At 46.0% G+C, this 17637-nt stretch overlaps 1 protein-coding gene across 1 annotated transcript; it reads right to left on the reverse strand.

Annotated features, from left to right (window-relative positions):
- Positions 1–279: 279 nt before the first annotated feature.
- Positions 280–12451, reverse strand: LOC124777717 (fibroin heavy chain-like). Its single transcript, XM_047253217.1, has 2 exons — positions 12406–12451; positions 280–3776 (listed from the first exon to the last, which is right to left on the reverse strand). The coding sequence occupies exons 1-2, from the start codon at positions 12449–12451 to the stop codon at positions 280–282; spliced, it is 3543 nt and encodes a 1180-aa protein (XP_047109173.1).
- Between the last annotated feature and the right edge of the window lie 5186 nt (positions 12452–17637).

Raw genomic sequence — 17637 nt, forward strand, 5'->3', positions numbered from 1 at the left:
AAAAAAGTGAATAGCTCTATTTTTTCGAGCTGATAATTAAACATTTGTGACTAATTATCGTAAATGCGGATAATAATGTTCACATTAATAATTGTAGCTCCTTCATCCTGGTTGTTTAATACATTTATTCGTGAAATTATGTGAATCTACATAAAAAATCGAAACAGATATGTCAAGTTTAATGTTCAGTCATAGGTTTCACAAAGCACACAGTCGTCGCCTTCTGTCAAAACATTTATTTACCGTCAGTTACACTGATCACGAGAGTCTCCATCGAGCTCAGAGTATTCCAAGCAGTCCAGTACCTAATCCAACCGACGAAGCTCCTGCATTAGATGCACTCACTCCACCGTAGCTCCCACCTGAAGCAGCAGCTTGTGACGATGAGAGAGAAGCACCAACGCCAAGACCAAGGAGGCCGCCACCTAGTCCCACCGATGACGATTTAGACTGGGCGGAGCTTAGTGCAGTGCCACCACCACTTGTTCCCACAGCTCCTGCTGAAGAACGGCTTGTAGAGAGTCCAAGCCCCAGCCCAAGGCCACCTAACCCGGCACCCAGACCAACTGACGAAGACTGCGCTTCAGAGGTGCTGAATCCACTACCACCTCCGCCAACTCCCACAGACCCTGCTGAAGCTTGGCTCTCAGAACCACCAAAACCTCCAAATCCTGATGATTTTGCTGCTGCTGTGGTACCACTTAAGCTGCCTCCGTCTCCACCCACTCCAACAGCCTGTGAAGAGGAGCTGCTTTTTGAGACACCGAGGCCTAAACCAAGAAGACCGGCGCCCAGTCCTAATGATGAAGACTCTGCATTAGATGAGCTAAACCCACTACCACCACGGCCTACACCAACAGATCCTGCTGAAGCTTGACTCTGGGAGCCAGCCAGTCCACCTCCAAGAAGACCAGCGCCAATTCCTGCAGATGATGCCTCTGCACTTGAGCCACTGAAGCTGCCGTCACCTCTACCCACTCCGAGAGCTTGTGATGAGGAGTGGCTTGTGGAACCACCAACGCCTAAGCCCAGAAGTCCAGCGCCCAGTCCTACTGATGAAGACTCTGCATTAGAAGCACTAAACCCACCATCACCACGGCCTACACCAACAGATCCTGCTGAAGCTTGACTCTGGGAACCAGCCAGTCCACCTCCAAGGAGACCAGCGCCAAATCCTGTAGATGATGCCTCTGCACTTGAGCCACTGAAGCTGCCGTCACCTCTACCCACTCCGAGAGCTTGTGATGAGGAGTGGCTTGTGGAACCACCAACGCCTAAGCCCAGAAGTCCTGCTCCCAGTCCTACTGATGAAGACTCTGCATTAGAAGCACTAAACCCACCATCACCGCGGCCTACACCAACAGATCCTGCTGAAGCTTGACTCTGGGAACCAGCCAGTCCACCTCCAAGGAGACCAGCGCCAAATCCTGTAGATGATGCCTCTGCACTTGAGCCACTGAAGCTGCCGTCACCTCTACCCACTCCGAGAGCTTGTGATGAGGAGTGGCTTGTGGAACCACCAACGCCTAAGCCCAGAAGTCCTGCTCCCAGTCCTACTGATGAAGACTCTGCATTAGAAGCACTAAACCCACCATCACCACGGCCTACACCAACAGATCCTGCTGAAGCTTGACTCTGGGAACCAGCCAGTCCACCTCCAAGGAGACCAGCGCCAAATCCTGTAGATGATGCCTCTGCACTTGAGCCACTGAAGCTGCCGTCACCTCTACCCACTCCGAGAGCTTGTGATGAGGAGTGGCTTGTGGAACCACCAACGCCTAAGCCCAGAAGTCCTGCTCCCAGTCCTACTGATGAAGACTCTGCATTAGAAGCACTAAACCCACCATCACCGCGGCCTACACCAACAGATCCTGCTGAAGCTTGACTCTGGGAACCAGCCAGTCCACCTCCAAGGAGACCAGCGCCAAATCCTGTAGATGATGCCTCTGCACTTGAGCCACTGAAGCTGCCGTCACCTCTACCCACTCCGAGAGCTTGTGATGAGGAGTGGCTTGTGGAACCACCAACGCCTAAGCCCAGAAGTCCTGCTCCCAGTCCTACTGATGAAGACTCTGCATTAGAAGCACTAAACCCACCATCACCGCGGCCTACACCAACAGATCCTGCTGAAGCTTGACTCTGGGAACCAGCCAGTCCACCTCCAAGGAGACCAGCGCCAAATCCTGTAGATGATGCCTCTGCACTTGAGCCACTGAAGCTGCCGTCACCTCTACCCACTCCGAGAGCTTGTGATGAGGAGTGGCTTGTGGAACCACCAACGCCTAAGCCCAGAAGTCCTGCTCCCAGTCCTACTGATGAAGACTCTGCATTAGAAGCACTAAACCCACCATCACCGCGGCCTACACCAACAGATCCTGCTGAAGCTTGACTCTGGGAACCAGCCAGTCCACCTCCAAGGAGACCAGCGCCAAATCCTGTAGATGATGCCTCTGCACTTGAGCCACTGAAGCTGCCGTCACCTCTACCCACTCCGAGAGCTTGTGATGAGGAGTGGCTTGTGGAACCACCAACGCCTAAGCCCAGAAGTCCTGCTCCCAGTCCTACTGATGAAGACTCTGCACTAGAAGCACTAAACCCACCATCACTGCGGCCTACACCAACAGATCCTGCTGAAGCTTGACTCTGGGAACCAGCCAGTCCACCTCCAAGGAGACCAGCTCCAAATCCTGTAGATGATGCCTCTGCACTTGAGCCACTGAAGCTGCCGTCACCTCTACCCACTCCGAGAGCTTGTGATGAGGAGTGGCTTGTGGAACCACCAACGCCTAAGCCCAGAAGTCCAGCTCCCAGTCCTACTGATGAAGACTCTGCATTAGAAGCACTAAACCCACCATCACCGCGGCCTACACCAACAGATCCTGCTGAAGCTTGACTCTGGGAACCAGCCAGTCCACCTCCAAGGAGACCAGCGCCAAATCCTGTAGATGATGCCTCTGCACTTGAGCCACTGAAGCTGCCGTCACCTCTACCCACTCCGAGAGCTTGTGATGAGGAGTGGCTCGTGGAACCACCAACGCCTAAGCCCAGAAGTCCAGCTCCCAGTCCTACTGATGAAGACTCTGCATTAGAAGCACTAAACCCACCATCACCACGGCCTACTCCAACAGATCTTGCTGAGGCCTGACTCTGGGAACCAGTCAGTCCTGCACCAAGAAGTCCAACACCCATTCCTGTAGATGATGCCTCTGCACTTGAGCCAGTGAAGCCTGTGTCACTCCTACCAACTCCAACAGCCTTAGATGATGTGTGGCTTAGAGAACCACCGATGCCAAGACCGAGCAGTCCAGCTCCCACACCTACTGATGATGCCTTAGATTCAGAGGCGCTTAATCCACCCTCACTCCTTCCCACACCAACTGCACCAGCTGATGACTTTCCTCTGGTTGTACCAATATTGAGGTTCACTCCTATGCCGCCTATACCAACGTTCAGTCCTACGGATGATGCTCCTGATTTGGATGCACTGAGACCACTGTCACTTCTCCCCATTCCAGTGGCTTTAGACGAGGAATGGCTCAGAGAACCACCAATATTGAGACCCAGGAGACCAGCACCGACTCCTGCAGATGATGATCGTGCTTCGGAGCTACTGATGCCATCGCTGCTTCGGCCCACTCCAACGGATTCTGCCGAGGCGTGGCTTGTGGAAGCACCGAGTCCAAGGCCCAGCAGTCCAGCACCCACGCCTGTTGATGATGCCTCCGCTTGGGAGGCGCTGATAGCGCCACCATCAGCTCTGTGTCTCAGGCCGAAAGCTGGAAACAAATACCCACTGGGCTTGAGTGTCACTTAAACATATGAATTATAGCATATTTTATTTTGAATTAGGTAGCTGCAGACGTTTATCCATTCCTTTTCATTTTTTGTTGTGAATGCAGTTTTGTAAAAAAAAGAGACATATTGTCAATTGAAATTGTGACTTAGCGATTTTCTTCTTTAATTTTCTTTGACAACAATTACATAACTATTTTACGTAACCGTTTTGACCAGCCAGTCGTCATCGTCAAATAAAGCACATGCTGCAAGCCGTGACGTAATGTTGCCGCTGCATTGTTAATATAAGTTACGTACTGCAAAATGAAATGCTTTTATGATTGTTGTCGAAGAAAATGAAAGAAGGCGAACGTCACTGCAGCACGATTTTCTGTAAGAGCGTTAGTTCCGGGACATTTGTCCTTTACTCTGACCAGGAATCACAGGCTTCACTAGAGTCCACTGTTTTGTTGTATAATAAAGGGAGCTCATAAAGTTTCCGTTCGAAGGCCGTACAGTCCAGAATCGGTATGCAATGAGACAATCATCCAACCGACGCATTAGGTTGAGGACACCCGCTTAGTAAAACGCCGTGTCCTGCTGCATGAAGAAGTCCGTTAAGTGTCTGTTGCACTCTCTCGTCCGACAGTAATCGTCGACTGTTCAAGACCATAAAGGAAAAGAAGGCGTACGATTGCATGGGGAGAGATTAGGACTAAAGGGCGGCTGCACCCACTTCAGCTGGCGTAACTTCCGCATTGCGACATTTGCGATATGGGGACATGCGTTATCATAAAGTAGCAGCACCACTTGGCGAACCGTTGCACAATCGTGGTTTTTAGAGACATGCTGCCCATACGTATTCTTCATTTTCCAACGGATGTCCATCGATGTTTATCCTTCAACAGACAAGAAAATAATAACAGCACTTTGGTCCTGTTTGCACCCAATTGGTGAGAACGTCGCCTTCGTTCGCGTTTTCACATGTGACCCGCGCACGTCGGAGGAGACACGGATAGCTACACTGATCCCTCGCCTTCATGTCGGTTCTGGAGTACCCACATCGGAGTCGCGCTACGTTGCATACACGCTGTAGCGGCGCGCTCGGACGGAAACTCTTTGATTGTCACTTACGCACTGTGATTCCTATTCCAACTGTTCCATTCAAGCAAGAGCAGTCAAATAGTGAATCTCTAACAAAGAACCGCTTCGTAAGGGTTTCCTACCACAGCAAATCTAAAAAGATATGACTGAAGCATTTTCTGTAGCAGAGTTTGTTAAGTTCATACGTTCCTTTGTCAGCAGAGTACGTTATAGATATGGTCAGGACTTAGCTAATATTATGCAAAAACATAGTGACCTTCTCGTGTAGTAGTAGCGCGATAGTTTGCAAATCAGGGAAGTGGGCTAGATCCGGATCGAAACCACGTGGCGGATAACCGTGGGCTGATACAGCACCAGCCTGAGTGTGGTTTCCAGCTGTCCCCGGCTCCTTCAGGTTCCCGATACGCAAACAATTACACTACTGGCCATTAAAATTGCTACACCACAAAGATGACGTGCTAAAGACGCGAATTTTAACCGACAGGAAGAAGATGCTGTGATATGCAAGTGATTAGCTTTTCAGAGCATTCACACAAGTTTGGCGCCGGTGGCGACACCTACAACGTGCTGACATGAGGAAAGTTTCCATCCGATTTCTCGTACACAAACAGCAGTTGACCGGCGTTGCCTGGTGAAACGTTAATGTGATGCCTCGTGTAAGGAGGAGAAATGCGTACCATCACGATTCCGACGTTGATAAAGGTCGGATTGTAGCCTACCGCGATTGAGGTTTATCGTATCGCGACATTGCTGCTCGCGTTGGTCGAGATCCAATGATTGTTAGGAGCATATGGAATCGGTGGGTTCAGGAGGGTAATATGGAACGTCGTGCTGGATCCCAACGTCCTCGTATCACTAGCAGTCGAGATGACAGTCATCTTACATCTATCCCTGAGTCAACAGATGGGGACGTTTGCAAGACAACAACCATCTGCACGAACAGTTCGACGACGTTTGTAGCCGCATGGACTATCAGCTCGGAGACCCTGGCTGCGGTTACCCTTGACGCTGCGTCACAGACGGGAGCGCCTGCGATGGTGTACTCAACGACGAATCTGGGTGCACGAATGGCAAAACGTCCTTTTTTCGGATGAATCCAGGTTCTGTTTACAGCATCATGATGGTCGCATCCGTGTTTGGCGACATTGCGGTGAACGCACGTTGGAACCGTGTGTTCGTCATCGCGATACTGGCGTATCACCCGGCGTGATGGTATGGGGTGCCATTGGTTACACGTCTCGGTCACCTCTTGTTCGAATTGACGGCGCTTTGAACAGTGGACGTTACATTTCAGATGTGTTACGACCCGTGGCTCTACCCTTCATTCGATCCCTGCGAAACCCTACATTTCAGCAGGATAAGGCACGACTGCATGTTGCAGGTCCTGTACAGGCCTTTCTGGACACAGAAAATGTTCGACTGCTGCCAAGACCAGCACATTCTCCAGATCTCTCACCAACTGAAAACGTGTGGTCAATGGTGGTCGAGCAACTGGCTCGTCACAATACGCCAGTCACCACTCTTCATGAACTGTGGTATCGTGTTGAAGCTGCTTGGGCAGCTGTACCTGTACACGCCGTCCAAGCTCTGTTTGACTCAATTCTCGGGCGTATCAAGGCCGTTATTTCGGCCAGAGGTGGTTGTTCTGGGTACTGATTTCTCAGGATATATGTACCCAAATTGCGTGAAAATGTAATCACATGTCAGTTCTAGTATAATACACTCCTGGAAATCGAAAAAAGAACACATTGACACCGGTGTGTCAGACCCACCATACTTGCTCCGGACACTGCGAGAGGGCTGTACAAGCAATGATCACACGCACGGCACAGCGGACACACCAGGAACCGCGGTGTTGGCCGTCGAATGGCGCTAGCTGCGCAGCATTTGTGCACCGCCGCCGTCAGTATCAGCCAGTTTGCCGTGGCATACGGAGCTCCATCGCAGTCTTTAACACTGGTAGCATGCCGCGACAGCGTGGACGTGAACCGTATGTGCAGTTGACGGACGTTGAGCGAGGGCGTATAGTGGGCATGCGGGAGGCCGGGTGGACGTACCGCCGAATTGCTCAACACGTGGGGCGTGAGGTCTCCACAGTACATCGATGTTGTCGCCAGTGGTCGGCGGAAGGTGCACGTGCCCGTCGACCTGGGACCGGACCGCAGCGACGCACGGATGCACCCCAAGACCGTAGGATCCTACGCAGTGCCGTAAGGGACCGCACCGCCACTTCCCAGCAAATTAGGGACACTGTTGCTCCTGGGGTATCGGTGAGGACCATTCGCAACCGTCTCCATGAAGCTGGGCTACGGTCCCGCACACCGTTAGGCCGTCTTCCGCTCACGCCCCAACATCGTGCAGCCCGCCTCCAGTGGTGTCGCGACAGGCGTGAATGGAGGGACGAATGGAGACGTGTCGTGTTCAGCGATGAGAGTCGCTTCTGCCTTGGTGCCAATGATGGTCGTATGCGTGTTTGGCGCCGTGCAGGTGAGCGCCACAATCAGGACTGCATACGACCGAGGCACACAGGGCCAACACCCGGCATCATGGTGTGGGGAGCGATCTCCTACACTGGCCGTACACCACTGGTGATCGTCGAGGGGACACTGAATAGTGCACGGTACATCCAAACCGTCATCGAACCCATCGTTCTACCATTCCTAGACCGGCAAGGGAACTTGCTGTTCCAACAGGACAATGCACGTCCGCATGTATCCCGTGCCACCCAACGTGCTCTAGAAGGTGTAAGTCAACTACCCTGGCCAGCAAGATCTCCGGATCTGTCCCCCATTGAGCATGTTTGGGACTGGATGAAGCGTCGTCTCACGCGGTCTGCACGTCCAGCACGAACGCTGGTCCAACTGAGGCGCCAGGTGGAAATGGCATGGCAAGCCGTTCCACAAGACTACATCCAGCATCTCTACGATCGTCTCCATGGGAGAATAGCAGCCTGCATTGCTGCGAAAGGTGGATATACACTGTACTAGTGTCGACATTGTGCATGCTCTGTTGCCTGTGTCTATGTGCCTGTGGTTCTGTCAGTGTGATCATGTGATGTATCTGACCCCAGGAATGTGTCAATAAAGTTTCCCCTTCCTGGGACAATGAATTCACGGTGTTCTTATTTCAGTTTCCAGGAGTGTATATTTGACCAATGAATACCCGTTTATCATCTGCTGTTCTTCTTGCTGTAGCAATTTTAATGGTCAGTAGTGTAAAATGCTATAACTCACAGAACAGAGTTTACACACGATGCATAAACAGATTTGCGCCAAAGACTTCTCTCCCTTAGATTACCTTGATGACCGTGGAGTCAGGAAGGGCATCCGGCCAGAGAGTTAAATAATAAAAGTAAAATCTGCCAAATCCCCTTACTCGACAGGAAAAACGCTAGGGAAAAGAAAGATGTAGAAACATACCCTCATGCTTCGATATTGCAGTGCCTGTGTTATTCAGAATTACGCAGCAACATGCGTTCGTGTCCGAAGGAACAGGCTCTGCGGTGATTCCAGCTGTTATGAAGTACGTGAAATGTATTCGCAGTTGCGAACATAGACAACCGTCAGCTGTGTAATGGAATGACTACAGTGAAAATTTGTGCCGGACTGAGATTTGAACACTTATTTCCCGCTTATTGAGAGCGGTCGCGCTGCATCTGGTATCCGTGCACGACTCAGGCTAGACCCAAACTTCCGTACGTCGTCAACCATGTGTCGACAGCCTGAACTCGTACATCCATTACGTATATTCCCGTGCAGGGCAGGCATTTTACTTGAAAGTCGCTTGCCCGGTGTGGGCTGATAAATACGATATTGCAGTGCCTCTGTTATTCTGATTTACGAGCAAAGTTCCTTCGCACATGCATGGGATAAGCGCGAAATCCGGATCTGAGTCCCGGTCTGGCATAAATTTTCTTTGTCATATTCACAACTGCGAATACATTTCACGTACTCCCACACAAAATGAAAAAAAAACCGCTCATGATTTTTTTATCTTGATTTTATTAGGTGTCATTGCAATGAATGAAACTACCTCTTTGTCATTAGGGAAGTAGTATCTGTAACCGCCATGGTTCCAACGAAAACTGCATATTCATATACTCCGGTGCATGTACTCTCTACATCAACATAAAAACTGTAAATCTTGTTAACACCTACATTCCACCAAAACTTAAGTTTTAAGAAGTATATGCATTTCAAGTTGTTATCAACAGTATACCCTAAGTACTTCTCGCGAATCATTCCAAAAACTGCTAAACGAATTTTGCATTGGACTAAGACAAAATTACTGCACGCATAACAGACAATATTTTAGTTCTTTGAACTAAGAAAACTTAAGATAAACTCATATTTCAAATAAGTTGGATTTACAAAACAGCCTATTTCGTTTCTCTTTAGAAACTAAATATGTTGTGTAAATACTCTTTTTAACAGTTGCTTCCTCACGCCACAGCGCTCCTTTCTAAACAGGTCAGGATACGTCAGAATGTCAATTTTGTGTCAAACGTAACGTTTCATTATCCGTTCCCACAAGTCCATCTTAAACGACACCTATATCATAGTAGACTCTAAAGAACATTAAAAAAGTACTGACGGCACAAAAGCAGAGCCTGATGATATGCCATGAAACACGGCCTAATGCCCATAAAACAAAAATCAGCAAGGACGGAACTACCGTCCGTAAGGGCCCGCATTGTATAACGGCTTCACAGGGAGGACGTCTCAGGTAATGTTAAAATTTCGGAAGGCACACGGATGCAGAGACACCTTCAGTCGACAACACCGAATATTTTGGGGGTAAAGAAAAATTTCATTTCCGCAGCTGCGTGTCAAATCTAAGATCGCGCAGTCAGTGATGCTCCGAGAGCGCAACCATCACACGCGACGCGACCTGGTGCGGTGAACTGTAAGTTAATGGAGATACACATTTTCCTCAGTATTGTGTCGTGTTGTGATGTATGTGAAAAGATCGATAGTTTAACTACCGAGCCATGATTTACATTCTACGATGTCAGTTAATAAAGAATGGTTCAAATGGCTCTGAGCACTAGGGGACTTAAAACATCTGAGGTCATCAGTCCCCTAGAACTTAGAACTACTTAAACCTAACTAACCTAAGGACATCACACACATCCATGCCCGAGGCAGGATTCGAACCTGCGACCGTAGCGGTCGCGCGGTTCTAGACTGAAGCGCGTAGAACCGCTCGGCCACACTGGTCGGCGTCAGTTAATAAACAGAACGAGAAATTGAGCAGTTTGCAGAAGAAGAGAGTAATTTTTCTACCTTCAGATCTGGGTCATACTTGTTGATAAGGTTCTGTCTAAGAATCGTATAGACGAGATGACGAAAGGAGAATACCATGCCGTTGCAGTTTCTAGAATACCAATGGAACACATTGTTGCTAATATCGGAGCTAGAATCCGTTTTGAAATAAGTAAGGATATTGTTTAAGAGCAAACCACCTAACAGTAACTTAACGAAATATGATATAAAAACTCGCCGAGATTTAAATTGTAACAAAGAAATTCTAATTTTCCAGCAGATGAGGGCTATGCTACTGTGGTAATGATGAAAGAAGACTATCACAATAAAATTGGAGTCATATTAGAACCAGGAAAGGCAAGAATTGTGCCTTGCATCACCACCTAATGCATATAAAACAAAAACTCTTACTAAATTTCCTCTTAAATTTTTTTGTGTTCTACGTAATTGTCCCAGAGCTATTCGTAATAACTTTAATATCACACCAGTGGAAAACAACATAGGTGCGCCGGAGAAATATATCGTCGCATTTGGACGAGGCAGTCCTAGATTAGGAAAAATGGTTCAAATGGCTCTCAGTACTATGGGACTTAACATCTGAGGTCATCAGTCCCCTAGAACTTAGAACTACTTAAACCTAACTAACCTAAGGACATCACACACATCCATGCTCAAGGCAGGACTCGAACCTGCGACCGTATCGGTCGCGCAGTTCTAGACTGTAGCGCCTAGAACCGCTCGGTCACCCTGGCCGGCCTAGATTAGGAAAAAAAATAAAACTTAGACAAAACATATAATACAAAAACATTTTATTCGTCGAAGAAAACCTGTGATGTAATTTCTTTATTTCACTTTGAAGATTGAGATCTACCAGGCTGTGGCGTTTGTTAACAGCGCGTTACTGAATCGTGTGTCGGAGTTGTTTGCAGATATTCGGATCATAACGGGCAGAATTGTGGTGACTTTCTGTCGCAATGCTTTTATCGCTCATTCAACAGTTCCATGTTGACGTTCGTAGGCCTTATCTTTCTGGTCCTGCAAGAGAAAAAATACGATCAAATCTGTTATTCGAATGACTAAAAGGGATTCGATAGGAAACACAGTAATAGCGATCACCACTTTGTTTCTAAAAGGCTTCAAAAACTGCATCATACGTGCTTTTTCTTAGCAAAAGACCTAATATCCACTGTAATTCATACTGCGGGCTTTAAATTTACAAATAAGAACCGGAAAAGTTAACGTTATAGTTTCCATAAATCGCTTAACACAACACGAGGATCAGCGGGGTGATTATAATTAAACTTCCGCTTCTTAAGAGAACCCCCATGAAAAACGAGTGGTCGTGGGACTAAGGAATCCCGCGCAAACTTTTTTTTTTTAGGACACGCGTAAGAGAAATAACGAATCAACCATCCACATGAGAGGATAACATTTGTTAACTGCGTACCATGTTTACATTAAGGTTACAAATGTTGCTCAGTGTGAGGACTGTCCGCATCCACGAGAGCCTGGAACCGAATTAGAAACACCATTTCACAATTAAAGACACGCGCAGGTAAATGGGCTAACCCTAAAATGTAAAAGCTTAGAGGTAGGTGTTGTCATCTGTTGTTTGGTACGGGAACTACCTAAGTGACATTTAGGGGTGAGACCAATGTCAATTTTGATAGTTCCCGAACCCACCAACAGATGGCAACACTTACACAATGTGATCAGAAGTATCCGGAGACCTCGGGTCTTTTGGTCGAACTCATTTTTTACATGCAATGTGTGATTTTCAAAATTTTAGGAAACAATGAGGTACAATTTAAAAAAAAAATGTGCTTGTTCCCCTCTATCTGGCACTAACGCATGTGGGTACTTGTCGTCTCGGGTCATTTTGACCCGTAAGTTGTAGAGGAAATGTTAAGACGTTGTACAATAGCTGCCTTAAAAACTTCCGTTGCAAAATTCTGCAGAGGCTCGCTCTTTCTCTCACGCGTTTTTTTCACGGGCCAGGTTGAAACAATTCGCGGGCCGGATTCGGCCGCTGGCTGCCGGTTCCCTACCCACTATCTAAACCGTAAGGGCGGAGAAAGAGTCTCGGTAAAGGCTATCAGTTACAAATGCAATGGAACAAGAAATGTAGGGACACCATACAAGAGATGCAGTACCATAAGAGGCAATTTGCCTAATACATGAAATGAAGAAGAAGAAAAAGAAGGGAACGTCAACTACCTCAGTGTTTGTTGACGTAAGCAAACGCTTGCATCGTGTGCCTTACCTTGTGCGCTGGCAGCTACCGCCAGAAGGAGCAGGACGGACTGCATGGCTCTTGGCTGGGGGTTGGCAAGACAGCAGTGTGGCTTTTATACCTCGAAACTGTCGGAGCAGCTGTTGCCCTTGTACGGACACAAACACCACGGTGACATTTTGAGAAGATGCTGTCGTTAAAGATGACTTAAGACAGAGATAAGCAGACGAATGTTATGTGACAGCTCGTCTCGTCCTCGATACGGTGTTCGTCTTATCAACATGCTTTTACAAATTGTCCGATTTTTTGCGAGTACGTTGCAGCGCTCTCAATATTACAGCAAAAGTGGCTTCAGTCATAATATGATGCAATTCTGAGGCTATTTACTAACTCATTTAGTGTTTTTTCTCTACATGGCATTTTTAAAGGTCTTCAGGAGTGTGCTTCTGTAATGATTGTTTCGTATTAACACCCAACATTACCTTACGACCTGATAAAGGTATCAGGACTGCAACACAGAAGCAGAATCTCTATATAAAAGACATTACAGAATTGTTACAAGACATTTACGTTTGGCTTAGTGCTATTTGGTTATACCATACACTCCAGACTCCAAATCCGAAGGATCTGGCTTCAATCACCGGTTGACCATAGGACTTCTTAAGCCATTCACTATGTCTTTCGCTACTTGGAATGCTTTGGGCAAGAGAAAAATCCGTTCAGCATCTCGTTCGAACTCCACGTTTAGCTACGGATCTTTTTATTATAGGTTAGGTAATCCAGTTCGCTTCTCTAATAGAACTCTGATATTTAATATACCTTTGGGTTAGTGACCGATTTATAATGGTTGTCACGAGGGAAAAGCAAACTTATAACTTTGGGAGGATGGTTCAAATTAAGGTGCATAAGGCACGACAACAAGCACCCGCCCGGATAGCCGTGAATGTTAAAGCACTACTTACGGGGTGAGGCAATGCGCTGGCGACTTCGCCAAGCAGATTAATGACGAGGATCGGTGTGCCGTCCAGTCTGTGGTGTTTATGCGGTTTTCCTCATCCCAGTAGATGAGTACCGGGCTGGTAGCCAAGTCCTTTAGTTACACGACTTGCAGACGTTTAGAAGACAGTTGGGATAATCATATTCCGTTCCAGGTGTTATGGGATAGCGACAGGAATGGCATTCAGTTACTTCTTAAAGTAAATAGGGCAAAAGAAAAAATGAAATGAGCGTATGGCATCACTGGCCGGGAGGCCCCTAGTCGGGGAAGTTCGGCCGCTAAGTGCAAGTCTTATTTCATTCGACGCCACATTGGGCGACATGCGCACCGGTGATGAGGATGAAATGATGATGAGGACAGCACAACACCCAGTCCCCGAGTGGAGAAAATCTCCATCCCGGCTGGAAATCGAACCCGGGCCCACTTGCATAGGATACGAGCACGTTACCACCCAGCTAAGCAGGCGGACTAAATAGGGCAAATCCGTTTATAATCACGCCGACCCTGCGTCGATGCGGGACAGAGGCACAAGAAATAGAAGAGAGCACGACTAAAATTATAATCATTAGTCATAGTGTCAGTAGAAAGACTCTATTTGTAGTACTGCATTTATGACATTTGTTGGGCCTTACACAGACGCCAATTATGTAGTGCTGTAATTTTTCATCAAGATTGTATTTATGAAGTATTATACAATTTGTATATAACGAAATAATAACCAGCCAGTCCCATAAATGGAATTTAATTTCTTCACCGGTTTCGGACACTTTGTGCCCTTTATCAGAAGGCTGTACAGGAAAATACACCACAAATAACTAAAAGTCAGATAAGAATATTAAAATTAGGGATGAAAAGTTTAAAAATTTAAAAAATTTAAAGATAAAAAATATCATTATCTGCGAGTTGTCAACAATAAGATGCACAGAGCAAAATGCCATGGCCCTAAAAATATACGGGAGCAATAAGTAATACTATACTGAATCCATTAATACAAAACAGCTCGTAGATGTTTACATGTGGTTCATAGTGTCTCTGCAAAATTTATATACAGAAGCGAAGCAACAAGTGCAGACATCATACGAGAACAGGAGCTAATCAGCTAATGATATGCATATGTTGAAATTGGTCTCAGGGTGCTGATGAAAGTACGATGTTGTTGTTGTTGTGGTCTTCAGTCCTGAGACTGGTTTGATGCAGCTCTCCATGCTACACTATCCTGTGCAAGCTTCTTCATCTCCCAGTAACTACTGCAACCTACATCCTTCTGAATCTGCTAAGTGTATTCATCTCTTGGTCTCCCTCTACGATTTTTACCCTCCACTCTGCCCTCCAATACTAAATTGGTGATCCCTTGATGCCTCAGAACATGTCCTACCAACCGATCCCTTCTTCTAGTCAAGTTGTGCCACAAATTTCTCTTCTCCCCAATCCTATTCAATACCTCATCATTAGTTATGTGATCTACCCATCTAATCTTCAGCATTCTTCTGTAGCACCACATTTCAAAAGCTTCGATTCTCTTCTTGTACAAACGGTTTATCGTCCATGTTTCACTTCCATACATGGCTACACTCCATACAAATACTTTCAGAAAAGACTTCCTGACACTTAAATCAATACTCGATGTTAACAAATTTCTCTTCTTCAGAAACGCTTTCCTTGTCATTGCCAGTCTACATTTTATATCCTCTCTACTTCGACCATCATCAGTTATTTTGCTCCCCAAATAGCAAAACTCATTTACTAATTTAAGTGTCTCATTTTCTAATCTAATTCCTTCAGCATCATCTGACTTACTTAGACTACATTCCATCATCCTCGTTTTTCTTTTGTTGATGTTCATCTTATATCTTCCTTTCAAGACACTACCCATTGCGTTCAACTGCTCTTCCAAGTCCTTTGCTGTCTCTGACAGAATTACAATGTCATCGGCGAACCTCAAAGTTTTTATTTCTACTCCATGGATTTTAATACCTACTCCGAATTTTTCTTTTGTTTCCTTCATTGCTTGCTCAATATACAGATTGAATAACATCGGGGAGAGGCTACAACCCTGTCTCACTCCCTTCCCAACCACTGCTTCCCTTTCGAGTCCCTCGACTCTTATAACTGCCATCTGGTTTCTGTACAAATTGTAAGTAGCCTTTCGCTCCCCGTATTTTACCCCTGCCACCTTCAGAATTTGAAAGAGAGTATTCCCGTCAACATTGCCAAAAGCTTTCTCGAAGTCTTTAAGTCTACAAATGCTAGAAACGTAGGTTTGCCTTTCCTTAATCTAGCTTCTAAGATAAGTCGTAGGGTCAGTATTGCCTCACGTGTTCCAGTATTTCTACGGAATCCAAACTGATCTTCCCCGAGGTCGGCTTCTACTAGTTTTTCCATTTGTCTCTAAAGAATTCACGTCAGTATTATGCAGCCGTGACTTATTAAACTGATAGTTCGGTGATTTTCGCATCTGTCAACACCTGCTTTCTTTGGGATTGGAATTATTATATTCTTCTAGAAGTCTGAGTGTATTTCGCCTGTCTCATATATCTTGCTCACCAGATGGTAGAGTTTTGTCAGGACTGGCTCTTCCAAGTCTGTCAGTAGTTCTAATGGAATGTTGGCTACTCCTGGGGCCTTGTTTCGACTCAGGTCTTTCAGTGCTCTGTCAAACTCTTCACGCAGTATCTTATCTCCCATTTCATCTTCATCTACATCCTCTTCCATTTCCATAATATTGTCCTCAAGTACATCGCCCTTGTATAGACCCTCTGTATACTCCTCCCACCTTTCTGCTTTCCCTTCTTTGCCTAGAACTGGGTTTCCATCTGAGCTCTTGATATTCATGCAAGTGGTTCTCTTTTCTCCAAAGGTCTCTTTAATTTTCATGTAGGCAGTATCTGTACTGCCCGTCTTGAGATAAGCCTCTACATCCTTACTTTTGTCCTCTAGCCATCCCTGCTTAGCCATTTTGCACTTCCTATCGATCTCATTTTTGAGACGCTTGTATTCCTTTTTGCCTGCTTCATTTACTGCATTTTTATATTTTCTCCTTTCATCAATTAAGTTGAATATTTCTTCTGTTACCCAAGGATTTCTAGCAGCCCTCGTCTTTTTACCTACTGTAGCCTCTGCTGCCTTCACTACTTCATCCCTCAAAGCTACCCATTCTTCTTCTAATGTATTTTTTCCCCCATTCCTGTCAATTGTTCCCTTATGCTCTCCTTGAAACTCTGTACAACCTCTGGTTCTTTCAGTTTATCCAGTTCCCATCTTCTTAAATTCCCACCTTTTTGCAGTTTCTTCAGCTTTAATCGACGAAAGTACGATAAAATAATAAAATAAAAGAAGTAAGTTGTCATAAGTCATAAACAAAAATGTAAGTGTATGTAAGGAGCCTAGAAAGTAATATAAAAACCTAACGATAAATAAAATACTTTACTATCGATGACAAGTGGGGCTCTGATGGGAAATTTGGGAACTAATCTCCAAACAGCTGTCAGGTCAGTAGCATGCTTGTAGGAAACTGCGAATAAAAGGAAAGTGCGAAGCGCGTCACTGGGCTGGAGCTTGTGGCTGGAGAGACTGTTCTCAATCATTAGCGAATATTAAGTATCGGAAAGTGACTGTAGTGGGAAAGAATTGTGAACACAATTATATAATAATTATTATTTCTTTATATACGACTACAGTTGCTGAAGATGAATAAAATACTAAATACAACTTGTACTTGAAAGGAGCATTTGCTGAATAATGTTAATGAAAGGATCAGGTACAACGGCGGCCAGACTGTAAAAGATTAGGTAACGAAAATTTATTTTCACAATAAAGCATTTTTGAAAGGCGGTATTAGCTTTGGTTATCCTTTTAAAATCACTGTTGAAAATAATTCTACATTTACATTCACTCCGCAGTTAGTTTATGATGTGTGGTCGACGGCATTTTCGGTACCACTACATTTCACAGTTTCCTGTTTCAGTTACGAATGGTGCTTGGGAAGAATGAGTTTCGGTAAGCTCACTGACTTTCTCATCATATCCAGTCCGTGAGAGACATGTGGGAGTAAGTAATATGATTTCCAGGTCTTCTTGGAATATTGTTGCTGTTGTGGTCTTCAGTCCTGAGACTGGTTTGATGCAGCTCTCCATGCTACTCTATCCTGTGCGAGCTTCTTCATCTCCCAGTACCTACTGCAACCTACATCCTTCTGAATCTGCTTAGTGTATTCATCTCTTGGTCTCCATCTAAGATTTTTACCCTCCACGCTGCCCTCCAATGCT

The sequence above is a fragment of the Schistocerca piceifrons genome, chromosome 1, assembly GCF_021461385.2.
Source record: "Schistocerca piceifrons isolate TAMUIC-IGC-003096 chromosome 1, iqSchPice1.1, whole genome shotgun sequence".
Taxonomy (NCBI): domain Eukaryota; kingdom Metazoa; phylum Arthropoda; class Insecta; order Orthoptera; family Acrididae; genus Schistocerca; species Schistocerca piceifrons.